Below are 27259 nucleotides of genomic sequence, written 5' to 3' on the forward strand. Positions count from 1 at the left end.
TAGAATTATATGAAATCAATTTTTATATGTTCATCTAGTTCTCCTGATTATATTCATACTTTCAAATATTAATTTGACCCTTTGAGGACATAGATATAATCATGAGAATTAGATGAATATATAGAAATTAATTTCATCTCAATTAGAAATTATTTGTCTATCAAAAGATTTTTCCCAAAATAGATTTTTCAAAAATCAATCTCAAAATTCATCATAACCAGTAATATTTTTAAAAAAGTGATTCGTGTTCAAACGAATATTGTGCTCAATATATTATATTAAATTGATGTTTGAGGTCATTTATATAATCAGGAGAACTAGACGAACACATAGAGATATAGTTTCATATTATTCTGAAGTCTCTAGATCCATCAGCTGGTTTCAGATAATTTTGATCGAAAATGGCTGATAGATTCAGAGATCTCGAAATGACATGAAATCAATTCCTATGTGTTCGTCTAGTTCTCTTGATTGTAAAAATACCCTCAAACATTAATTTGACCTAATATATTGATAGTAATGATTTTTTAAACATAAAAATGTGTTCGAAAAATTAATTCATGTTCAAAAAATCATTACTCTTAATACATCATGTGAAATTGATATTTAAGAGTATGTATATAATCAATAAAACTAAACGAACATATAAGAATTGATTTCATGTCATTTCGAGGTCTCAAGGTTAGCCCATCCATCAACCGATTCTAGCTGAAATTGACTGATGGATGGATTTTTCGATCGATTTTCAATAGATTTTTCAAACAATTTGGAAATCAATTCAACTGAATATTTTCTAGTCGAATCGATTTTCAAAAAATCCATCCATCAGTCGATTTCAGATTAAAACCGGCTGATGGACGGGCTGATGAACTTAGAGAACTCGGAATGACATGAAATCAATTTCTATACATTCGTCTAGTTCTCCTGATCGTAAAAATGCCCTCAAATATTAATTTGACCAGATATATTTAGAGCAATGATTTTTTGATCATGAGTATGATTGAAAAACTAATTCGTGTTTGAAAAATCACTGCTTTTAATATATTAGGTCAAATTGATATTTGAGGGCATAAATATAATTATAAGAACTAGAAGAACTCATAGGACATGATTTCACTTCATTCCGAGCTCTTTATGTCTATCAATTGCTTTTACGTTCATTCGGTCAAAATCGGTTGATAGACTTAGAGAATTTGAAAAACTAATTCATGTTCAAAAAATCATTGCGAGTAGGGTTGTAAATGAACCAAGCGTTTATGAACAAACTTAGTGTTCAGCTTGGTAAGAGCTTGTTTATGTTCGTTCAATATACATAAGATTAATTAAACAAACAAGCTTGAACAACTCGTTAAGCTAAATAAACAAGCTTTTTTTTTTTTTTTCTTTTTCTTGTACCTAGATGAGCCTAATAGCTAAATAAACAAGCTTGAACACATATGTGTTCAGCTCGTTAACGTTCGTGAATAATGTTCGTGAATAACGTTCATGAACAATGTTCACGAACCATATTCATTTTTAAAACTCTTTTCAATATGCTAAATAAATAATTAAATAAAATAAATAATAAAATAAAATAAATAAATAGATTTAAATTATCAAGCTCAATAACCAATTAAATAACTAAAAGTTTCAAATAATCAAACAAGTTTGAATTGATAACTTGATAACATCTAAACAAACCAAGCTCAAACCAAGTTTGAATTGAGAGCTTGATAACATCTAAATGAATCAAGCTCAAGCCAAACTTCAAACAAGCTCAAGCTCATAAAAAATAAACCAAACCAAGCTTGAACACTCATTTCAAAAGTTTGATTCATTTTAAGCTCGACTCGGCTTAGTTACCTTATCAAACAAGCTTGAACATCCCAAAGCTCGACTCGACTCGGCTTGTTTATAGCTTTAATTGTGAGCTTAGGTTTATTGTATTCATCTAGTTATCTTGATTATATTCATGCCCTCAAATATCAATTTAATTAAATATATTGAAAACAATGATTTTTTTAATATGAATTAATTTTTCGAGTTCTCTAGGTCCATCAACCGATTTTGACCCAATGAACTTAAAATCAATTGATGGACATAGAGAACTTAAACATGTCCTATGAGTTCTTCTAGTTCTTATAATTATATTCATACCCTCAAACATCAATTTGATATAATATATTGAGAGTAGTGATTTTTTAAACATGAATTAGTTTTTCAAATATATTCGTGATAAAAAAAATCATTACTATAAATATATCGAGTCAAATTGATATTTGAGGGTATTTTTATAGTTAGGAGAAGTAGATGAATGCATAGGAATTGATTTCATGTCATTATGAGATCTCTAAGTCCATCAGCCCGTCCATTAATCAATTTTGTCTAAAATCAACTGATGGATGGGTTTTTCGAAAATTGATTCAACTAGAAAATATTCAACCGAATAGATTTCCAAACTGTTTGAAAAATCCATTAGAAATCAATTTGACTAATTTTTTTACCAGTCGAATCGATTTTCAAAAAATCCATCCATCAACCGATTTCAGCTAAAACTAGCTGATAGACAGGCTGATGGACCTAGAGACCTCGGAATGATATGAAATCAATTCTTATGTGTTCATCTAGTTCTCTTGATTATATCCATGCTCTTAAATATCAATTTGACCTGATATATTGAGAGCAATGATTTTTTAAACACAAATTAGTTTTTTGAACATATTTTTAGGTTCAAAAAATTATTGCTATCAATATATCGGGTCAAATTGATGTTTGAGGGCATTTTTACAATAAGAAGAACTAGACAAACATATTGAAATTAATTTTATATCATTCTGAGGTCTCTAGATTCATCGACCGTTTTCAATCAAAATTGTCTAAAATCGACTGATAGTACTCTTCATGATAGATTTCAAAATTGATCTTTAAAAAATTTATTTTGGAAAAAATCGTTTAGTAGACAAACAATCTCTAATTGACATGCAATTTCTATGGATTCGTCTAATTTTTATGATTATATTCATGTCCTCAAACATCAATTTGACCTAATATACTGAGAGAATGTTGAACATGAATTAATTTTTTAAACTTATTTTATGTTCAAAAAATCATTACTCTCAATATATCAGATAAAATTAATATTTAAGAATATGAATATAATCAAGAGAACTAGATAAATATATAAAAATTAATTTTATATAATTTTAAGATCTCTGAGTCCTGAAATTAATTAATCAATTAATTTGGATCGAAATCGTCTGATAAAAAAAATCAATTAAACTTAGAACAGCAACAAGTGTAAAATCAGTATACATGATTTCATTATTTTCCAACTAACTTACGTATTTTTGGTAATTTTATAAAGTTAGCCAGTGGGTTCGCTGCTTTCCCTTTTTTTTTTTAATACAATCCGGTTCAGTTCGACCACTGTATGGGTCTGTTATCACGTCTGTCCAACCTTCTGTTGACAAGTTGTTTTCATCCTTACCTTTTTCTTTCAGGAGCCCCGGCAGCCGTAGCATCCGTTTTCCGGCGTTGCGGCAGGATCCGTCCATGGCTCCGCCCCCTATTGTTCAGCAGAAGTCCTCCTCTCCGTCTCAGCCTTCCGGGTATGTATTCTTTCTTCCCTCCCTCTCCGTTCTCCTCCTAAATCGTAAACCCCTTCGCTTCCTGATCCCGTCGTATTGCCTATCCAGGAAGAGCGAGGTCTCTGATCTTAAGCTTCAGCTCCGTCAGCTAGCTGGTAGCCGCGCACCCGGTGCCGATGACTCCAAGCGCGACCTCTTCAAGCGCGTGATCTCCTACATGACTGTGGGGATCGACGTCTCCGCCGCCTTCAGCGAGATGGTCATGTGCTCCGCCACCTCCGACATCGTCCTGAAGAAGATGTGCTATCTCTATGTCGGAAACTATGCGCGTTGCCACCCCGATCTCGCCCTCCTTACTATTAACTTCCTACAGAAGGACTGCCGCGATGTGGACCCTATGATCCGTGGCCTCGCCCTCCGTAGCCTCTGCTCCCTCCGAGTTCCTAACCTCGTTGAATACCTTGTTTCCCCACTTTCTTCTGGGCTTGAGGACGGCAGCCCCTACGTCCGGATGGTCGCGGTCCTTGGTGTACTCAAGCTGTATCACATCTCCGCTACTACATGCTTCGACTCGGATTTTCCAGCTTCGCTCAAGAACCTTATGCTCACCGATTCGGATGCCCAGGTATGATATGCATCCTTGCACATTCAGATCTGTATCAAATTTTATTTATGGCATGGATCTATCTCTTGTGGGACTGCAGTTCAACTAAGACCTGTTTTCGATGTGTTTCTGTTGGCAGGTGGTTGCAAATTGCCTGTTTGTATTGCAGGAGATATGGAACTTGGAGGCCAATAAATCAGAGGAAGCCAATAGGGAAAGAGAGACTCTTCTCAGCAAGCAGACCATATACTACCTTTTGAATCGGTAAGCAGCAGATTACCAATATCTGCCTACCTTACAGCATGGCCGTGAGCTTGGATCCAGCAGAAGCTTTTTGTTTAGCTGGAATCGCAGATTGTTCTTCTTTCCTTTCTAGAAAATAACTTCTCTGTTATGATAATGAAGGTTCAATACATAACAGTTCCATGTTGTTTTGAAAAATGAGGATACTTTCTATTTTCTTATTCTTAATTATATTTCTAATAGTAATGTGATTAAACTGAATAACCTGGTTTGCTAGTTCAGTAACAGAGTGGATATCCTTAATTATATTTCGATCTGTGTGGATATTCCAGAATAGTCACCCGAAAGATAGGCTTGTGACAAGGAAAATCTTCCTTTATATCATGATCTGCACATTCTTTCTGAGGTTCAAGTTCCCTTGTTCCAATATTTCTTCATTTTCATGCTTGCCAGCTGCAAGTCAAAAGATTGTGCAAAAATCAGAACTCCTTCAGAAGTGCTAGTTCATTAGACAAGAATCTCCTGTTTTATCTGCCGCATGAAGTATATGACTTTTAATTGCTTATTCTGGACAACATATTCATTTTAATATATAAACTTCTTGGTGACAGATGATGTTCTGTCATATATTCCAAGTTTATATAATTAAGATTTCTAAATATCAGTTTCTATCATCCTTCCTGTGCATTAATCTTTTGTTAATCACTTCTTCCCATCGAAGGGATGATATCTAAGTGTAGTATTATAATTTTGCAGGATTAAAGAATTCAATGAATGGGCACAGTGCCTTATCCTTGAACTAATTTCCAAGTATATACCTTCTGATAGCAATGATATATTTGACATAATGAATCTACTCGAGGACAGACTTCAGCATGCAAATGGAGCTGTTGTCTTAGCTACAATCAAAGTGTTTTTGCATCTGACAATGTCAATGACCGATGTTCATCAGCAGGTTCCTATTAAAGTTCTCATTTTGTTTGGTTCAAAATATTGTTTTCAATCAGTCAAGCTGTTTAATTGACCTCTTCTCTTACTAATTACCATCACTAAGATGGCTCATTGTCTGAGCTAAAAAGATGTCCTTTTCAATCATATTTTTGACTGGTGAGCAATCTCTCTCTCTCTCTCTCTCTCTATTTTTAGGTCTATGAGCGCCTTAAAGCTCCTTTGCTCACTTTAGTTGGGTCGGGAAGTTCTGAACAATCCTATGCAGTTTTGAGTCACCTGCATCTGTTGGTGATGCGTGCTCCGATGCTCTTCTCTTCTGACTACAAACATTTTTATTGCCAATTCAGTGATCCATCATATATTAAAAAACTTAAACTTGAGATGTTGACTGCCATTGCTAATGAGAGCAACACTTATGAGATTGGTAAAATCACTGTCCAACTGTTTCAATTTTCATTTCTCATCTATCTTCATGATTGCTAGACATCTGTATTAGTGATGAATGTTCTTATTCATCAGTGACTGAATTGTGTGAATATGCTGGAAATGTTGATGTGCCCATTGCAAGGGAGTCAATTCGAGCAGTTGGTAAGATAGCCTTGCAACAATATGATGTCAATGCAATTGTTGACAGGCTTCTGCAATTTCTTGAGATGGAGAAAGATTATGTTACGGCTGAAACTCTGGTTAGTATGTCTGTCATGTGGCACTGTAAATATGCTGCAAACAACTATATGCCTTTATAAATTATCTCATCTATAGGTAACCTGTTGGTTCATAAATGACTGTATAACTTGGAGGTTTATAGCTCTTACCCGTGTCCACAAATGATTCACAGGTTCTTGTGAAAGATCTACTGAGGAAATATCCACAATGGAGTCATGACTGTATTGCTGTTGTTGGAAATATCAGCAGCAAAAATGTTCAAGAACCAAAAGCAAAAGCAGCTCTTATATGGATGTTGGGAGAATATTCCAAGGACATGCCTGATGCCCCTTATATTCTAGAAAATCTAATTGAGAATTGGGACGATGAGAATGCAGCAGAGGTATTGGTGTTTAATTACTAAGATATTTTAATGAATTTGGATTTGTCTCTCTCCACTAAAAAATCATTGATAGAGATTGTTCGACTCCAAGTCTGTCACGCAAATACCTTTTATAAGATTCTGATTCTAATTCTTTTTTTAATCTATAAAATGATTGTTTAGTATAGAATATATCTGGTCAGACTTGATTTTCTTAGTTGCAAATTGTGCTGGAGCTGTAGTTTTGTTACTTTTAGATTAATTCTGCAAAATTTGTTGGTTGCTACGCGGAATATCATACCAGTTCCTCTGCACAAAAATTTTGTACAAGTCCTAAACCTTTACTAACAACCTATTGTGTTCTTTAGAAATTAAATTAGGAATCGCAAACGAAACTTAATATTATTGATTCCAAATTTAACTTATCTGTTCTTATTGGTTTAGATTTGGATCGCAAACGATGCTTAACATTATTGATCCAAATCAACCTATGTTATAGATTCAATTAAATATTAATTTCTAAAATTAGCTTCTAGGACTGCATGGCGAGGCACTAGGCCTTCTTGGGTATGAGATCATCCACCACTGCCTAGACAAAGCCTTTTAAAGAAATCTAATATTTAATTTCCTTATATAACTCTAGGTTTAACCAAATAGAACAATCGAATCACAAATTCGAAAAACAAAAACACAAACTCGAATCACAAATTTGAAACCTAGAATCATATGCCTCTTGTGTTTGGTATTTCAAAAACTATACAAAGAAAACTAGTATGATGCGGAAAACAATTACTAGTTATACTTTTCTTTGTAAGCAACAACCTCTTGATCTTCTATCGTATTCCTCTTCTTATCTCGGACGTTGTGTGGGCAACGATCTACCGAGATGAGAACCACCCAAGCCCTTCTTCTTCCTTCTTGCAAGTTTCGGCCAAGCACCTCTTCCTTGAGATGATGAGTTTCGACCACCACCACCAAGCTCCAAGGGATGCTAGAAACAAAGCCTCCTTTCTCTCCTTCTCCTCCAAGCAAGATCCGGCCACCACCACCAAGCTCCAAGGGATGATGCCGCCGGCCACCAAAGAAGAAGAGAAGAGGAGAAGGCAAGGAGCAAGGGCCGGCCACCACCAAGGGAAAAGGGAGAAACTATAGAAGATAGGTTGTGAGGTGAGACACCTCTACCCCCTCTTTTATATTCCTTGGTCTTGGCAAATAAGGAAATTTAATTATAATTAAAATTCCCTTATTCTCCTTGCCATTGGTTAATGAGGAAAATTTAATTAAACTTTCCTTTTAACTCTTATCATGGCCGGCCACATCACAAGCTCCAAATAAGGCAAGTTTTAAACACAAAATTAAAACTTCCCTATTTGTTTCCGGAAATTTTTAACATAAAAATTTCTCTATTAATTTTCCCTTCATGGTTGGTTATAAAAGGAAATTTTATAAATTAAAATCTCTCTATTAAAACATGTGGATGATTTCCAAAAAGGAAAGTTATCTTTAAAATTAAAATCTTCCTCTCAATCTACAAATAAGGAAAGACATCAAATCTTTTCTTAATCTTTTGTAGAAACTATAATAGGAAAGATTTAATTTTAAAATTCTCTTTTAAATCATGAACATGGTTACAAAAATGGAAAGTCTTATAAAAAAATTAAAATCTTCCTTTTAACTACAAATAAGGAAAGATATCAAATTTTTCACTTAATCCTTTTGTAGAAACTATAAAAGGAAAGATTTAAATTTTAAACTCTCTTTTAAAACCATGGTGTCCACATAAGAAAAGATTTTAAAAATAAAATCCATTTAAATTTCTTGTGGCCGACCCACCTAGGTTGAGTTCAAGCTAGGGCCGACCACACTTCATCCCATCCTAGCCTTTGTGTGGCCGACCCTTGCTTGGGCTCCAAGCATGGCTTGGCAGAAGTGGAAACGTGGATTTAAACAAGAGGAAAACCTGAGTCTAGATCCGTGAGGATACTTGAACCCAGGAAATTTTTATTTCTGGCACACTTACAAGCACTCTCACAAATGTAGTAAAGCTCACACTTACAGTAAAGCTCACACTTACAAGCACTCTGGCTTACTTAGTAACACTTCGAGTATCTCTCGCTTGTGTTTCTAAGCATACTAGGAACACTTATTTATAAGCTAGGAAAAGCATCTGATAAGATCGATTTCATAGTGATCGAATCTTATCTATAGTTACATTATTAAAGTTTGTCTGCCATTCAATAGTGGTGTAAGGAAAGAACGGCTCCCCGGGGCTCAGTTCTTTTCTTCACCACTAAGTAAAGCTCTAGTGAACAGGGTTTTGATTGCGTTGCCAAGAATCTCTTTTGTGTTGTCGCTTGCATCCTGCGTTTCCTCCACCGATTCACAAACTTGCTTTAATAATTGAAGCTGACACTCAGGTAAAGTGACTTTATTAGTGACATGACGCACTATTCGTGATAACGCATCTGCTAGCTGGTTGTTGGTGCCTTCAACGTGCTCAAATTCAATATTAATACCTGTTCCAGTGATGTAGTCAGTAAATGCAATCCATCTGACACGTGATGGCTTGTTACTTGCTGATTTATTGAAAAACTTTATGATTGCATGGCAGTCGGTTCTCAATGTGATCTCCTTTTTATCTAAATAGTGAATTTTGAACGCAGATAACGCTTCCATACAAGCATGTATTTCAGCGTCTATTGTAGATTTAATCACGGAGAACTTTCCACTGGCATATGCACATACTTTTTCAGTTTTTCTGCTATCATATTTCTTCATTTTCCACTTGCATACTCCTCCCCATCCTTCCATACTTCCATCTGTTTCAATTATCAAATATGCTTCCTGAGGAGGTAATTCCAGATCTGGTAATATTTGGACCAAACTTTTAATTTCTTTTATAATTTCCCAGTCTGCAGCCTTGAAACGTCTATCACCATGAGGTGAAGTTTTGGAATATAGAGGACCAAGAATTTTACTCAAATTCGGGATATGTGATCTAGCATAATTAAGAATACCCAGAAAAGATCTTAATCCCTTTAGAGTTGTGATAACTTTTTCATCAAAATTGATAATTTTCTTGATAATATGCTCCTGTAGTTTGACTTTTCTATTGCCAATAATAACTCCCAAGAATTCTATCTCAGGCTGAGCAATCTTCATTTTCGTTGGAGAAAGTACTAATCCTTCCTTTTGGCAAATATCAAGAAACTGATTTAAGTGGTGGCAATGCTGTTCTTCATTCTCAGAATAAACTAGGATATCATCAATATAGACAACTAGAAATTTTTCACAATCTTTAAAGCAGGAATCCATTTTTCTCTGAAAAATGGCTGGCGCATTTTTTAAACCAAATGGCATTACTAGCCATTCAAATAATCCTTGTGGAACTAAGAAAGCCGTCCATGGAATTGATTCTTCAGCCATTGCTACTTGATGAAATCCCGATTTTAAGTCAAATTTAGAAAAAATTCTTCCATTACCTATTTTCTTGAGGATTAAATTAATCCCAGGCAGAGAGTACTGATCCTTGTATGTATTGTCATTTAAGGATTTGTAATTAAAAACCGTTCTCTCTTTTCCTTTAATTTCTTTTCCTGTGGTTGGATCCACCGTTGTACCTGACTGGACTATAAAGGCCATCGTTCGATGTCGACTCCGGCTAGGACGAATCACCTTTAAATTGAGAAGTGAATCAATATGAAATTTGAAGGCGGCTTCCATAAAGGGCGTTATGTGCTTCAGTGGTTTATCCTGTATTGTCAGATCAGGATTAATTATATCTAAGGTACAAAATACCTTATTATTTGCCCAGAATTTGAGGGGGTCATTGCCAATATAGTCGGATTCCTTCAGTCTTTGAAATATGGGGGAATATCGAGCTTTAAAATCAATATTAAATAGAGAGTATTGTGGAGAAATATCATAAATATTTAAATACTCATCTTCATCAAGCTCGAGCTCAGGGATTGCTTTAGCAGAAATGAAAACTTCTGGAGAGGTTTTAATGGTTGTGATTTCCTTATAAAAGGTTACTTCTGTACCTTCAATCCTGAGCCCTCCCGCCATGGATTTGATAAAATTACAACCAATTAACATCTGAATACCATCCTTTAAATTCATCTCTAATTGATATGTAAAGGGAATTCTGAATTTATGAATACCGATGGTCATATACCCATTTTTTAACTTTTTTGAAGACTCCTGTTGAGAGTTGATTCCAGAAAATAAAACCTTATAATTGATTTCTTCGAAGGCTTCCTCTGGCATTGCATTTTTACATATGCAACATGTTGTTGCTCCAGTATCAAGAATTGCTTGTACCTTTGTGTTACTGATGCCTGGTATTTGTAAAATAACCTCCATATTATAGAGCCTGTTGATTAAGGATTTTTTGGAGGTAGAAAATGCCAATTCCTGTGTGCTTGGTCCTGGTTCAGTTTGACCAATTATTAATGCATTAGTTGATCCAAATGCTCCTTCTCCTCGCTCAGTATTTTCAAGATTAGTGACTTCAATTACCGGTGATGTCATAATCTTTTCAAAAATTAACTGAGCTACTGAACTACCATGAGCAAGAGACAAGGTTATTGAAGAAAAATTATAAATAACCACACATACCTCCCCTCGGAAATCTGAATCAATGACACCAGCATTGATTAAATAATTAAGACGAAGGGCTGTGCCTGATCTTGGTGCAATACGTGCATAATACCCATCCGTAAACTCCAAGCTAATACCGGTTTTGGCCATGTATTGTTGTTGAGGTAATATATGCACTTCTTCATCTAAGAATAAGTCATAACCAGCTGCTCCTTTTGTCCTTCGAACCGGTATTTTTGCTGTACTGGTTAAACATTTGACCTTTAGAATCTGATATTCTTCTTGTTGCGGTGCTTTGCTCATAATACTGCGTAAGTAAGATGTGTAATCCAGTAGTTCTTGGATAACCCTTTCTTCTTTATAATATGGTGGAATGACTTCAGTCTTCTTAAGCTTTAGGGTTTTATTCAGATAAAAGGGGCCGCATGCAGGACAGACAGTCATTTTGCAAATTAAACAATGAATTCTCATAGTATCAGTTGTGATTAACTTACAGAGCGTACAGCAGAGGTACTTGCTATCAGTAATAACTTGATTTTCCTCCCATTGGTGTTGGCAATTTTTCATTTTATCTCCAACGAAGACTTGACTTCTCCATCCATAATTTTCTGCCCCTAACATATAGATGGTATCCTGTATCCAGGGAGTGTCATCAAGAATAAGATTAATATAACCTGTGTCAGTTTCACCTTCAGAGAAAGAGCAGATTGCATCTGAATCTGCCTCATTTAAGTCTACCGAGAGAACATCATAGTCTGATGGTAAGTCTAACTGATCCAGAATTGATGCTCGGGCAATATTTCCTGTTTGCTTTTTACAGTCCCGGGCAAAATGCCCTGGTTCTCCGCAAATAAAGCATTTGCACTTCTTCTGCTGATCTGCCTTCTTTTTCTTAAATACACGAACATGAGAATCGTGAGGCTTACCTTTGTAGGTCTTTGCTTTGCGGAGCCCATATTTCTTTTGCTTGTTATAATACCCCGGAATAGGTATTTTACTACAAAAAGCCAGATCCTTGACACTTTTTTGTATGGCTGCTTTCTTATATATTTCTGCCAAATATTGGTATGTAAAATGTATTCGAGGAATAACACCAACCTGATTCCCCGGGTATTTTGCTTTGAATGCTGCTTCGACTTCATTTCCAATTATCGGTGGCATTTTCCTGAATAGCTTATCAGATAATTCAAGGCTTATAAACATTCTTCCAGATTTTGCAGCCAAAATTTTGTAATCATTAAGATAATTAAAATTATCTTTCATGTTATGACATGTGAGACGTTCTATGTCAATATACGCCTGATCTTGTTCTATTGTTGAACCCTGGTATGAGTCTTCTAACAGAAATGACCTTCTAATTGCAGACAAGATATTTTGTGTTTCACCAGCTATTTGAATCAGAGCCTCATACTCTGCGGCGTAGGCCATACGCCATTGTATCCACATTTTTTTTTCATTTTCTCCCAATAGATTTTCAATAAATTAAACTTTCTGAGTATTATCTAACCAGGTTTTTTGGTTAACTAAATTGTTGGTAATTGATTCCCAACGAGAAATAACTTCAGAATACTGACCTATGTCTTCTGGAAGAATTAGTATAGCTCCGTCATTTGTTTGAGCTGAAGGGAGTGCCCATGGTTGGTGGTTAATCCCTCGGGGCCTGAATCTTCCGTTTATAGCTGGAGCTTCTGCTTGTATTGTTCTGTTCTCAATTTGTGCTGGTGGATAATTTAGAATGGATTCTATTATGGAGCAGCTTGAAACCTTGGATTATCCAATCTTAAGAAGTATGGTTGAACAAGCAACGAATGAAAATGCCTTAGCAAGTAGCAGTGCTATATCAAGATACAACCCTCCATAGGAACCATTAATGGGGCAGGTAAATTATCCACCAGCATAAATTGAGAACAGAACAATACAAGCAGAAGCTCCAGCTATAAACGGAAGATTCAGGCCCCGAGGGATTAACCACCAACCATGGGCACTCCCTTCAGCTCAAACAAATGACGGAGCTATACTAATTCTTCCAGAAGACATAGGTCAGTATTCTGAAGTTATTTCTCGTTGGAAATCAATTACCAACAATTTAGTTAACCAAAAAACCTGGTTAGATAATACTCAGAAAGTTCAATTTATTGAAAATTTATTGGGAGAAAATGAAAAAAAAATGTGGATACAATGGCGTATGGCCTACGCCGCAGAGTATGAGGCTCTGATTCAAATAGCTGGTGAAACACAAAATATCTTGTCTGCAATTAGAAGGTCATTTCTGTTAGAAGACTCATACCAGGGTTCAACAGTAGAACAAGATCAGGCGTATATTGACATAGAACGTCTCACATGTCATAACATGAAAGATATTTTTAATTATCTTAATGATTACAAAATTTTGGCTGCAAAATCTGGAAGAATGTTTATAAGCCTTGAATTATCTGATAAGCTATTCAGGAAAATGCCACCGATAATTGGAAATGAAGTCGAAGCAGCATTCAAAGCAAAATACCCGGGGAATCAGGTTGGTGTTATTCCTCGAATACATTTTACATACCAATATTTGGCAGAAATATGTAAGAAAGCAGCCATACAAAAAAAGCGTCAAGGATCTGGCTTTTTGTAGTAAAATACCTATTCCGGGGTATTATAACAAGCAAAAGAAATATGGGCTCCGCAAAGCAAAGACCTACAAAGGTAAGCCTCACGATTCTCATGTTCGTGTATTTAAGAAAAAGAAGGCAGATCAGCAGAAGAAGTGCAAATGCTTTATTTGCGGAGAACCAGGGCATTTTGCCCGGGACTGTAAAAAGCAAACAGGAAATATTGCCCGAGCATCAATTCTGGATCAGTTAGACTTACCATCAGACTATGATGTTCTCTCGGTAGACTTAAATGAGGCAGATTCAGATGCAATCTGCTCTTTCTCTGAAGGTGAAACTGGCACAGGTTATATTAATTTTATTCTTGATGACACTCCCTGGATACAGGATACCATCTATATGTTAGGGGCAGAAAATTATGGATGGAGAAGTCAAGTCTTCGTTGGAGATAAAATGAAAAATTGCCAACACCAATGGGAGGAAAATCAAGTTATTACTGATAGCAAGTACCTCTGCTGTACGCTCTGTAAGTTAATCACAACTGATACTATGAGAATTCATTGTTTAATTTGCAAAATGACTGTCTGTCCTGCATGCGGCCCCTTTTATCTGAATAAAACCCTAAAGCTTAAGAAGACTGAAGTCATTCCACCATATCATAAAGAAGAAAGGGTTATCCAAGAACTACTGGATTACACATCTTACTTACGCAGTATTCTGAGCAAAGCACCGCAACAAGAAGAATATCATATTCTAAAGGTCAAATGTTTAACCAGTACAGCAAAAATACCGGTTCGAAGGACAAAAGGAGCAGCTGGTTATGACTTATTCTTAGATGAAGAAGTGCATATATTACCTCAACAACAATACATGGCCAAAACCGGTATTAGCTTGGAGTTTACGGATGGGTATTATGCACGTATTGCACCAAGATCAGGCACAGCCCTTCGTCTTAATTATTTAATCAATGCTGGTGTCATTGATTCAGATTTCCGGGGGGAGGTATGTGTGGTTATTTATAATTTTTCTTCAATAACCTTGTCTCTTGCTCATGGTAGTTCAGTAGCTCAGTTAATTTTTGAAAAGATTATGGCATCACCGGTAATTGAAGTCACTAATCTTGAAAATACTGAGCGAGGAGAAGGAGCATTTGGATCAACTAATGCATTAATAATTGGTCAGATTGAACCAGGACCAAGCACACAGGAATTGGCATTTTCTGCCCCCAAAAAATCCTTAATCAACAGGCTCTATAATATGGAGGTTATTTTACAAATACCAGGCATCAGTAACACAAAGGTACAAGCAATTCTTGATACTGGAGCAACAACATGTTGCATATGTAAAAATGCAATGCCAGAGGAAGCCTTCGAAGAAATCAATTATAATGTTTTATTTTCTGGAATCAACTCTCAACAGGAGTCTTCAAAAAAGTTAAAAAATGGGTATATGACCATCGGTATTCATAAATTCAGAATTCCCTTTACATATCAATTAGAGATGAATTTAAAGGATGGTATTCAGATGTTAATTGGTTGTAATTTTATCAAATCCATGGCGGGAGGGCTCAGGATTGAAGGTACAGAAGTAACCTTTTATAAGGAAATCACAAGCATTAAAACCTCTCCAGAAGTTTTCATTTCTGCTAAAGCAATCCCTGAGCTCGAGCTTGATGAAGATGAGTATTTAAATATTTATGATATTTCTCCACAATACTCTCTATTTAATATTGATTTTAAAGCTCGATATTCCCCCATATTTCAAAGACTGAAGGAATCCGACTATATTGGCAATGACCCCCTCAAATTCTGGGCAAATAATAAGGTATTTTGTACCTTAGATATAATTAATCCTGATCTGACAATACAGGATAAACCACTGAAGCACATAACGCCCTTTATGGAAGCCGCCTTCAAATTTCATATTGATTCACTTCTCAATTTAAAGGTGATTCGTCCTAGCCGGAGTCGACATCGAACGATGGCCTTTATAGTCCAGTCAGGTACAACGGTGGATCCAACCACAGGAAAAGAAATTAAAGGAAAAGAGAGAACGGTTTTTAATTACAAATCCTTAAATGACAATACATACAAGGATCAGTACTCTCTGCCTGGGATTAATTTAATCCTCAAGAAAATAGGTAATGGAAGAATTTTTTCTAAATTTGACTTAAAATCGGGATTTCATCAAGTAGCAATGGCTGAAGAATCAATTCCACGGACGGCTTTCTTAGTTCCACAAGGATTATTTGAATGGCTAGTAATGCCATTTGGTTTAAAAAATGCGCCAGCCATTTTTCAGAGAAAAATGGATTCCTGCTTTAAAGATTGTGAAAAATTTCTAGTTGTCTATATTGATGATATCCTAGTTTATTCTGAGAATGAAGAACAACATTGCCACCACTTAAATCAGTTTCTTGATATTTGCCAAAAGGAAGGATTAGTACTTTCTCCAACGAAAATGAAGATTGCTCAGCCTGAGATAGAATTCTTGGGAGTTATTATTGGCAATAGAAAAGTCAAACTACAGGAGCATATTATCAAGAAAATTATCAATTTTGATGAAAAAGTTATCACAACTCTAAAGGGATTAAGATCTTTTCTGGGTATTCTTAATTATGCTAGATCACATATCCCGAATTTGAGTAAAATTCTTGGTCCTCTATATTCCAAAACTTCACCTCATGGTGATAGACGTTTCAAGGCTGCAGACTGGAAAATTATAAAAGAAATTAAAAGTTTGGTCCAAACATTACCAGATCTGGAATTACCTCCTCAGGAAGCATATTTGATAATTGAAACAGATGGAAGTATGGAAGGATGGGGAGGAGTATGCAAGTGGAAAATGAAGAAATATGATAGCAGAAAAACTGAAAAAGTATGTGCATATGCCAGTGGAAAGTTCTCCGTGATTAAATCTACAATAGACGCTGAAATACATGCTTGTATGGAAGCGTTATCTGCGTTCAAAATTCACTATTTAGATAAAAAGGAGATCACATTGAGAACCGACTGCCATGCAATCATAAAGTTTTTCAATAAATCAGCAAGTAACAAGCCATCACGTGTCAGATGGATTGCATTTACTGACTACATCACTGGAACAGGTATTAATATTGAATTTGAGCACGTTGAAGGCACCAACAACCAGCTAGCAGATGCGTTATCACGAATAGTGCGTCATGTCACTAATAAAGTCACTTTACCTGAGTGTCAGCTTCAATTATTAAAGCAAGTTTGTGAATCGGTGGAGGAAACGCAGGATGCAAGCGACAACACAAAAGAGATTCTTGGCAACGCAATCAAAACCCTGTTCGCTAGAGCTTTACTTAGTGGTGAAGAAAAGAACTGAGTCCCGGGGAGCCGTTCTTTCCTTACACCACTATTGAATGGCAGACAAACTTTAATAATGTAACTATAGATAAGATTCGATCACTATGAAATCGATCTTATCAGATGCTTTTCCTAGCTTATAAATAAGTGTTCCTAGTATGCTTAGAAACACAAGCGAGAGATACTCGAAGTGTTACTAAGTAAGCCAGAGTCCTTGTAAGTGTGAGCTTTACTGTAAGTGTGAGCTTTACTACAGTTGTAAGAGTGCTTGTAAGTGTGCCAGAAATAAAAATTTCCTGGGTTCAAGTATCCTCACGGATCTAGACTCAGGTTTTCCTCTTGTTTAAATCCACGTTTCATAAAAATTTCCTGGGTTCAAGTATCCTCACGGATCTAGACTCAGGGTTTTCCTCTTGTTCAACAACAACAACCAAGCCTTTTCCCACTAGGTGGGGTCGCCTTTATGAATCCTTTTACGCCATTGAGCCCTATCTCCTATTATATCATCATTTATATTTAAATAAAATTTTTCTTGTTTTATTGTTGCTAACCAAGTCTTTTTTGGTCGTCCTCTTCCTCGTTTGATATGCATGTTTATCATAGTTTCACATCGCCTAACTGGAGCATTTATTGGTCGTCTAAATACATGTCTATACCATCTTAAACGTGTCTCTCGAAGTTTGTCCTCAATAGATGCAACTCCGACTTTCTCTCTAATGCTCTCATTCCTTATTTTGTCTATCTTCGTATGTCCACACATCCACCTTAACATCCTCATCTCTGCAACTCTCATCTTATGCTCATATTCAGCTCCATATAACATAACAGGTCTAACTGCGGTTTTATAGAACTTACCTTTAAGTTTAAGAGGTACTTTACGGTCACATAAAACACCCAACGCTCCCCTCCATTTCACCCATTCTGCTTGTATTCTATGTAAGACATCTCTCTCAATCCCTCCATCATTTTGTAAAAATGATCCTAAATATTTAAATCTCTCGGTTCCTGGCAACTCGTCCTCTCCTATCTTAACAATTGTTTCATTACGTCTAATATTGCTAAACTTAAATTCTATATATTCTGTCTTTAATCTACTAACCTTAAAACCTTTCCCTTCTAGTGTTTCCTAGGGGTGCAAACGAATCGAATCGAGCCGAATATGCAGAAAAATTTAAGGCTCGAATTCGGCTCGAAATAGGTATATTCGAGTTCGAGCTCGATTCGAAGTTCGAAAAATTCAAAATGTTTAGTTCGAGTTCGGTTCGAATTAGGGCTCGGGTTCGAGTTCGGCTCGAAATATTCGAACATGTTCGCGAACTATTCGAATTATTGCTCGAAAATAGGTTCGAAAGACTCGAAATTTATTTATTTAATATATATTTAACTTATATTAATAAATATTAAGGCTCGCGAGCGGCTCGAACAATATAATTTGGGCTCGAATTCGGCTCGAAAAAAAATTCGAACATGTTCGAGTTCGGCTCGAATTCGATAAATTCGAATACGAATCGAATATTTTTCGAGCCGGCTCGATTCGTTTGCAGCCCTAGTGTTTCCCTCCAAGATTCTAGCTTAGCATTTACTCCTTCACGTGTCTCACCTACCAAAATAATATCATCTGCAAACAATATGCACCACGGTACTGTGTCTTGAATGTGCGCAGTGAGTTCGTTTATAATTAGTATAAAAAGATAGGGACTTAGAGTTGATCCTTGATGTAACCCTATCTTTATTGGAAATGCTTCAGTTACTCCGCCTGAAGTCTTTACTCTGGTCGTTACATCCTCATACATATCCTTAATTAGTTCAATATATGTTACGCTAACACCTCTCTTTTCTAAAATTCTCCATATAATTTCTCTTGGGACTCTATCATAAGCTTTTTCTTAGTTAATGAATACCATGTGTAGATCTTGTTTTTGCTCCCGATATTTTTCAATTAATTGTCTAAGGAGATGTATAACTTTTATTGTCGACCTTCCAGGCATGAACCCAAATTGATTTTCTGTCACTGTGGTCTCCTTCCTTAATCTTTTTTCTATTACTTTTTCCCAAAGTTTCATAGTATGACTCATTAGTTTAATACCTCTATAGTTTGCACAATTTTGTATGTCTTCCTTATTCTTATATAAGGGAACTAGAGTACTTATCTTCCATTGATCAGACATTCTTTTCGTTTTCAATATTATGTTAAATAATTTTGTAAGCCATTCAATACCTTGTTTCCCTAAGCACTTCCATACCTCTATCGGAATATCATCTGGTCCAACGGCTTTTCATTTGTCGTCTCATTTAAAGTTTGTTTTACTTCTTAAGTTCAATTCTCGATAAAATTAAAATTCCTATGCTCATTTGACCTAATTAAATTACCTAAGTTAAATTGATCACTTAAACCTTCATTAAAAAGTTGATGAAAATACCTCTTCCACCGCTCTTTTATTTCCCCATCATTTACTAATACCCTATTACATTTATCTTTAATACATTTTATTTGGCTAAGATCTCTTGTTTTCCTTTCTCTCACTTTAGCTATTCTATAAATGTCTCTTTTCCCTTCTTTTGTATCCAATTTTTGATATAACCGTTCAAAAGTTTCATTTTTTGCTTCACTCACTACTTTCTTAGCTTCTTTCTTGGCTATTGTATATTTTTTTAAGTTTTCCTCGTTCTTACAAATATATAATTCCTTATAAGCTATTCGTTTTTCCTTCACTTTCTCTTGTACTTTCTCATTCCACCACCAAGATTCTTTACTTAGTGGTGCATGTCCCTTTGACTCACCGAGTACACTCTTAGCTATTATTTTCAACTTTGATACCATTTTATCCCATGTTGTATTAGAGTCATCGTATATTTCACCTAATGCTTGTACTTCTACTTTCTCCTTAAATATATTTTGTTTTCCATCCTTTAATTTCCACCACTTAATTTTAGGAATTGTATATATTTTATTTCTATTGATACTATGTTTGAGGCGTATATCCAACACTACTACCCTATGTTGGTTAGTTAAGCTTTCTCCAGGGATAACTTTGCAATCTTTACAAATCTTTCTATCCTTCTTTCTAACTATAAGAAAGTCAATTTGTGATTTATTATTCCCACTTTTGAATGTGACTAAGCGTTCTTCTCTTTTCTTAAAAAACATATTAGCTAATATAAGGTCATATGCTATCACAAAATCTAATATAGTTTTCCCTAACTCATTCCTCGTTCCAAACCTATAACTCCCATGTACTCTCTCATATTTCTCATTTTTCACTCCGACATGTCCATTTAGATCACCTCCTATTAAAATCATTTTATTTGGTGGAATATTTTGTAATATTTCATTTAGGTTGTTCCCAAATCTTGATTTGGTAGTTTTATCTAATCCTACATGATGTGCATATATGCTAATTACGTTTATAGTTTCTTTCGCCATTACTATCTTGAGAGCTTAAATTCTATCTCATTTTCGGACTACTCCTATAACTTCATTCTTTAACAAACTATCTACAGTAATATCCACTTCATTTCTTATTTTACGTATCATAACTTAAAACACAAGTTCTCTATCATCTTTGTCTTCTCGTCTACTCATTTTTTCTCTTGTACACACAAAATATTAATTATTCTTCTAATTATCAAATCTACTACTTCCATTAATTTACTAGTGAGAGTTCCTATGTTCCATATTCTAAATCTTAGATTATTAGTTTTTTCTATCATATTTGTTCTTATCTAACCTATGGTGTGAGAACTTTTTCCTATTTAACACTACACCCGAGTTCTTACGGAGATGTAGCGCGTTCCTTCCGGGGAACAACCTAGCATTAGCACAATAGTTTAATGGATTCATTCATTGAATATTTGCCATAGTTTGACGCTGGCTGGCAACCTAACGCAACCCTCCTCCTTTATCCGGGCTTGGGATCGGCCATGACCGGTCATCATGGGCGGAGTTAAATGAGTTACTGACAATTCACTTAATTAATATCTAGCTCCAAGAGTAGTACCACTCAACTTCATTATCATGTCGGGCTAAGTCCACCTGCAGGGTTTACATGACAATCCTTATGAGTTCCTCTTGGGGACATCATCAACCTAGATTACTAGGATATAGTTTCCTTCTATAATCAACAACATACACTATAAATAATATCATTTCCCAACTTATCGGGCCTCTTGATTTATCGAACTAAATCTCACCCATTGATAAGTCAAAGAAATAAATACTAAATATATGTGTTTGTTATTATATTAGGATTAAGAGCATACACTTCCATAATAACAAAGGTCTTGCTCTTTTATTCAGTCAGTATAAAACGAATTTACCTTTAATGGTCCTGCTCAATACAATCAGAGTGTACTAGTGTAATTTTATAGTTAAGATAAACTAATATCAAATTACACTACGACTATTCCAATGGTTTGTTCCTTTCCATCTTAGTCGTGAGCTACTGTTTACAATTTATAAAGAATTGATAACATGATCTTCTGTATGACACCACACACCATGTTATCTACAATATAAATTAATTGAACAACTACACTTAGCATATAAATGTAGACATTTGACGAATGTGATTCTTTATTTCAAAACAAAATGTTTACAAAAGGCTAGGCTTTTAGTATACACTCTAACAAAATTATTGTCTTTTATTCTAGATATTCTTTAAGAACACAAATCTTTTATTAATTGATAGAATACTTGTAGCATGTTTAGTCAAAGAAAGACCAAACTCAACCACAAGCTTCAGCGTTCAGTTTTTATTTGATTTTTTTTACAAAAATAGTTTGATTAGCTTCAACTTAGAAGGAAGTTACAGAAAAATCATCTTTAAAATTTGGTTCAGTTTGGTGTGGTTTGAATTGATGGGATGCCCTGTAATATATTTTGCTTTTATTGCAAGGGTCACCAGGCTGATTCTCTACAGAAACATAATGAATTTGTATTTGGTAGTGGAAACTCTTATAAAAACAAGTGGAAACTTATAAGTGAAAATCAATGAAGTTGCACAGCAGATAGTTTCATTGGTGGGATGCAACTTGCGAATTCCATGGTTCATGATGAGAACTTGTAGCTCAAGTGAATTATGCATTAAGATTTTTATATCTGCTTAAATTATGCCTTTGAAGCAAATAAACCTTATTCACTTTAGAAGGAAAGTGAAATATCTCCATTGTTGTTTAGATCTTGGTTTATTATACAGAGAAGTCTTTTGTCTGATTGTTCTGTAGGTTCGTTTGCATCTTCTCACTGCAGCAATGAAATGTTTCCTCAAAAGGCCACCTGAGACGCAGAAGGCTCTGGGAGCTGCACTAGCTGCTGGAGTGGCTGATTCCCATCAGGTGTGGCTTAATTTTATTGGATTTCTGATGGCTATAAGATTATTCTTGCCACAAAATTCTGCAAAGAATTACAAAAATAGTTTGACCAATTATATGCAGGATGTTCATGACCGGGCCTTACTCTACTACAGGCTTTTGCAATATGATGTGTCTGTTGCAGAACGTGTTGTAAACCCTCCCAAGCAAGCTGTTTCTGTCTTTGCTGATCTACAGAGCAGTGAAGTTAAAGATCGAATATTTGATGAATTCAACACTTTATCTGTCGTCTACCAGAAGGTACATAAGTTTCTTTATCAGGATTTGCATGTTTTACTTTGAATAAATTTGGTTGTGCATTTTGCTAGCCGTCCTTATTAACCTAGAGGACAAGAGATATTGCCTCTGATAATTTCTTTTCTATCAACATGGAGACGGGTGTAATTTGAATTACAATTCATGTCCCTAACATTTTCATCATCATTCAGTGTAAGTCCTATATGACATTATAGTTTGTAAGTTCCTATCTTTTCACAGTATTAGATATACTAACCAATCATATTCAGGATCAATCTCCTTGGTGCATTCCTTGGTGTATTGTTTGCAAATGAAATTGTGTTACTTGATGAGAGTGTAATTACCCTATAATCAGTTAATTGTGGAAGACAATATTTAGAAGTTAAATGGTTTTAAAATAAATTGAATGAAAACTGAATATACAAAATGCAATCTCTGTTAGAATAAAAGAATATAAGGAATATAGTTAAGGTAGATATCTCAAATCCTTCGCTTAGCATGAAAAGGAGATATTGATGAAGGTACAATTAATATGATGAAGAATGGGCAATAGAAATTAGAAAGTGCTTGTCAAATTTTGGGTGATGGTTGTGTCCTCTTTAAACTAGAAAAAAAGAAAATTTTATAACATAGTGTGGTATGACCTTTGTCAAACTGGATGGTGTAAGGGGTAGCAGGAGACTGTAAAAAAAACATTAGTTATATAAAATGAAATGAATTTATTAGTTGGAATACTACTAGTGATATTGCTTTGCATAGAGGGTAATGGAAACATAAGATTCATATTCCCAACCACAATAGTTGGGCAAACATAGCCTGATGATGATGCCTTGTAAGTTTTATATATTTAGTCAGCAATGGTGATGAGGATTCTTTGCAAGTCTTAACTATTTTGGCTGCATGGATATTTACAATGCATGTCTATGGCACAGAATATAATTTGAAAATGATATCAGTGGATTATTCCTTGTAAATATATTCAAGCAAATAATGTAAACATGAATTTATGATTGTTATAGCACTCAAATGATGTACAAATGTCTTACAATTGGAATCACATGTTTTAACTTTTATTCCAATTGAATAATAAGCTAATGTAGGCCAACTCTAACAAAAAGAAATTAGGTCTACGGTTTTCCTTTCAATAAAAAAATCGGCAAATGATTTTTAAGGACAAAATTATGCAATTTGCAAGCTGAAATAATCTTTCTTCAGAATTTAGCATATATGTGTAGTCAAGTAGAATGTATAAATTTAACTAAACTAGTTCAAGAAAAATGACAAAGATGATGGTTCCTAGCCCAATTAAAAAAATAAAGAAAAATCAGTGCGATCAATAGGTTGGTTCTAGTAAGAAAATGTTTTGGTTTATATGTGGTGTATTGGTGTCGCAGTTGATCTGACAATTTCTTGGCTTAGAGATATGGCAAAAGATAGCTAAAGAATAGTGTTCTAAAAATATCATAATTGATGGGATTTGCTGATGTGGAATGGCCAAACAATCTTTCATGCTCCAAGGAGAAAATATAGGTGTCCTTCAGAACTGATGATTCCTTTTATGAAACTTGGTGCTCCTAGATCGCTACAATGTTCTCACATTTTTTCTCCTGTACAATGTGGTCATCTTAATAGTTTCTTACTGTTGATGTAAATTTTATATAGAACAAGATTATGACTAATGACTAGCTTCTCCTGTACAATGGCAGTCAGCTTATTAGCTTCTTATTGTTGATGTAAGTTTTATATTGAACAAGGTTATGACTAACGACTATCATGGGATTTATGTATAAATGCTTACTGCTTACATGCAGCACAAATGTAAAGTTTTGTAGAAGATTTACGGAAATATATCTATGAAAATTGGTAGACAGTCTTCCAGCTCCATATTAAATTATTATTTTTCAGGATCTTTACCAGATCCCTTCTTACTAGTACTTGAAGCAACGTGGCATGTCTTTTCTATGAATATTTATTTCTTCTGTTCTTTTGGAGTACATTTTTTGATCACGTGCATTTTACACTGTCTAATTTGGTAACTTTATAAAATGCAGCCTTCTTATATGTTTACTGATAAGGAACACCGAGGACCATTTGAGTTCTCAGAAGAGATTGGAAATTTGTCTCTGGATCAAGAATCTATGGATAATGCTCCTAGATTTGATGAGAGCGACAAAGATCTATTGCTAGGTACATCAGAGAGAGAAGAAAATGGAGGAACAAGTATCAATGGGGCTGCTACTCCAGGATATAGTGCTCCACATGACTATAATAGTTCGTTAGTACCTCTTAGTTCACAGACACAATCAGAACCAGCAGTTACTTCTCAGACGTCCTTTGCCATTGATGATCTTCTTGGTTTAAGTATGCTAGCTGCCCCTGAACCTCCATCATTAAAGCTTAACTCAAAAGCAGCCTTGGATCCTGGTACTTTCCAAAGAAAATGGGGTCAACTGGGTGTATCAATCTCACAGGTAGATTCCCACATAGTGGATCTCATCTCAGCCCCATCATGTAATGCACCTTTAAGATATATCCGCTCTTTCTCATCTCTTAGAATGGTTGTCCTAAAACATTTCTCTTTTTCTTACGATCTTATCAGTACATAACTGGTGCAGAATGAAATTGGGTAATTTTTCATTAATTCATAAATATGTGACAATTAGACTTGTTATTGGAAAATACCTAGATAAAACTTTGAGGATTAAGATCATCCACGTTACAATTCTAACACAGTAGATCAATAGCCAACACATGGTTAGCATTACATGTCCAGTCTGCAGAATTTATAGTTAATTGTCCTAAATTGTGAGTCTTCCTAGCAGCTGAGCCTATTTTTCTCCTAGGATTAAAGAAGAGATTGCATGGAAGATTATCAATAATTCTCAATTATTTTGCAATTTCCAGTTCAGCTACCAAACTTGTGTCTGGTAACTCCATCGAATTAGATTGGATAGGCTAGTGGGAAATCCATTTAGAAGTAGTGGAAAGGATTGAAGATAACTTTGTATCTAGATTTGCGTTCAAACATTTAATCAGGATAGTTCATCAACTCATTTTTATAGTGTAAAAGTCAAGGCCAAAAGAAAAAGAATTATTCTTTGCACATAGGGTAGGGGATTAGGTTGAAAAAAAAGGAAAATGGAAAAAAGAAAGAAGCCCTAGTCTTTCATTTTGGAAGAAAAAAACCAGTAAGGCTTGGATCAAATATGAAGTAGTGGTACCGTATAGATAGTTTTCTATGTTGATGATATATTTTGATGTCTTTCACTTAATAAAAAAAATGGGAGGGCAACACAAAAAAATGCCAGTATTCTGTATTTGCAAAGCGCCTAGCCCACAACTCTAATAAACTTCCACTAGATCATTCTAAATCCTAGTATTGAAATTAGATTCTATAGACAAATCCTAGTGATTGGCCTTCAAAGATGTAATGGAGGTGTGCAAAGGTTTCCTTAGGTCAAACAGACATCAACCTAAGCGTAAGGTTTCCTTGGGAGCTTGACTGCATGTCCCACCTGTCGAGTAGGGATGAATGCCAGTTTTAGTGATTTGACAATGCTAAGTGGAAGGGTTAATGCTCGATGGATAAAAGTCATCTTAGGATAATTGGCTAATCTTCCCTGAGAGTTCACATGACAAGAAGGTTTGACACCTTTATTGTTGTATGTTCCTATGGTTGGGTTCATCCATTAAAGTGGTACATGAGCTACGTTAGAAACGTCATGAAACTGTTTGCTTCAAATCCTGTGTGGAAGCACTAATGCAGTGAGAGGATGGAGTTTATATTTCGTTATGTTCCATATCCCAAGGTTCGAAACACTCGTAAGCATTGAGAAAATACTTATAATGTGGCACAAATAGATGATGAAATGTATACGTTTAGATAGTATGTATGTGTTCAGCAGTGCATAAAAAGAGCTGAATCTATTGCATCAATTTGATCGGATAGTATTTAATTCCAAATAGTTGGAACTAATATAAGATCTTGATCACTTGATGATGACTAATTTTGTTATGCTACGCAGGAAATTCCTATTAGTCCTCAAGGAGTTGGAAGCCTAACCACACCTCAGGCCCTCATCCGTCACATGCAAGCCAACTCTATCCATTGCATCGCCTCTGGCGGTCAATCCCCAAACTTCAAGTTCTTCCTCTTTGCTCAAAAGGATGACGGATCAGCATCATTCTTCCTGGTGGAGTGTATCGTCAACACCTCATCAGCAAAAGCACAGGTGAAAGTCAAGGCAGACGATGCCAGTGCATCCGAAGCCTTCTTTGCATTGTTTCAGTCAGCTTTGTCAAAGTTTGGGATGTAATGAATAGTCAACAATTGTGTCTTCCCTTCTTCAATGCCATATTAAGCTACTTGAATAGTAAGTCCGCAGAGTTCGATGAGTGGTGTAATAAGTTGACGAAGCAATTTAGCGTACAAAAGGCGGTGCAACTGCTTTATGCATCTAAGAACTTGCCCTTCAAATTGTTGCACTTGTACAATTGGTTAATTTTCACTACAGTTATTCAAAATTAATATGTTCTGTATAAAAATAGGTTAACATCCTTGTCTTGTGTAAAGACTGCCATGAGAATGAGAATGTATTTTATCGAGACGTATTATTCCCATTATTACACGTTCAATTCTTCTATCATGTATTTTGTCATGAGATCATGAGTTTGGTTACTCATGATACGTGGCCTAAAGCTAATAATCTAGAGTAGACAAGAACATTAGATTG

General features: G+C 35.3%; 1 protein-coding gene across 1 annotated transcript; it reads left to right on the forward strand.

The window, feature by feature from the left end:
• The first annotated feature begins 3425 nt into the window (after positions 1 to 3425).
• LOC122037873 (beta-adaptin-like protein A) lies at positions 3426 to 27050 on the forward strand. The gene is made up of 11 exons (XM_042597328.1): positions 3426 to 3587; positions 3675 to 4191; positions 4310 to 4434; positions 5170 to 5368; positions 5560 to 5788; positions 5884 to 6050; positions 6203 to 6412; positions 22143 to 22253; positions 22353 to 22529; positions 24578 to 24997; positions 26552 to 27050. The coding sequence occupies exons 1-11, from the start codon at positions 3532 to 3534 to the stop codon at positions 26840 to 26842; spliced, it is 2502 nt and encodes an 833-aa protein (XP_042453262.1). The 5' UTR covers positions 3426 to 3531; the 3' UTR covers positions 26843 to 27050.
• The last annotated feature ends 209 nt before the right edge of the window (positions 27051 to 27259 follow it).

Source organism: Zingiber officinale, chromosome 1A (assembly GCF_018446385.1).
Source record: "Zingiber officinale cultivar Zhangliang chromosome 1A, Zo_v1.1, whole genome shotgun sequence".
NCBI lineage: Eukaryota > Viridiplantae > Streptophyta > Magnoliopsida > Zingiberales > Zingiberaceae > Zingiber > Zingiber officinale.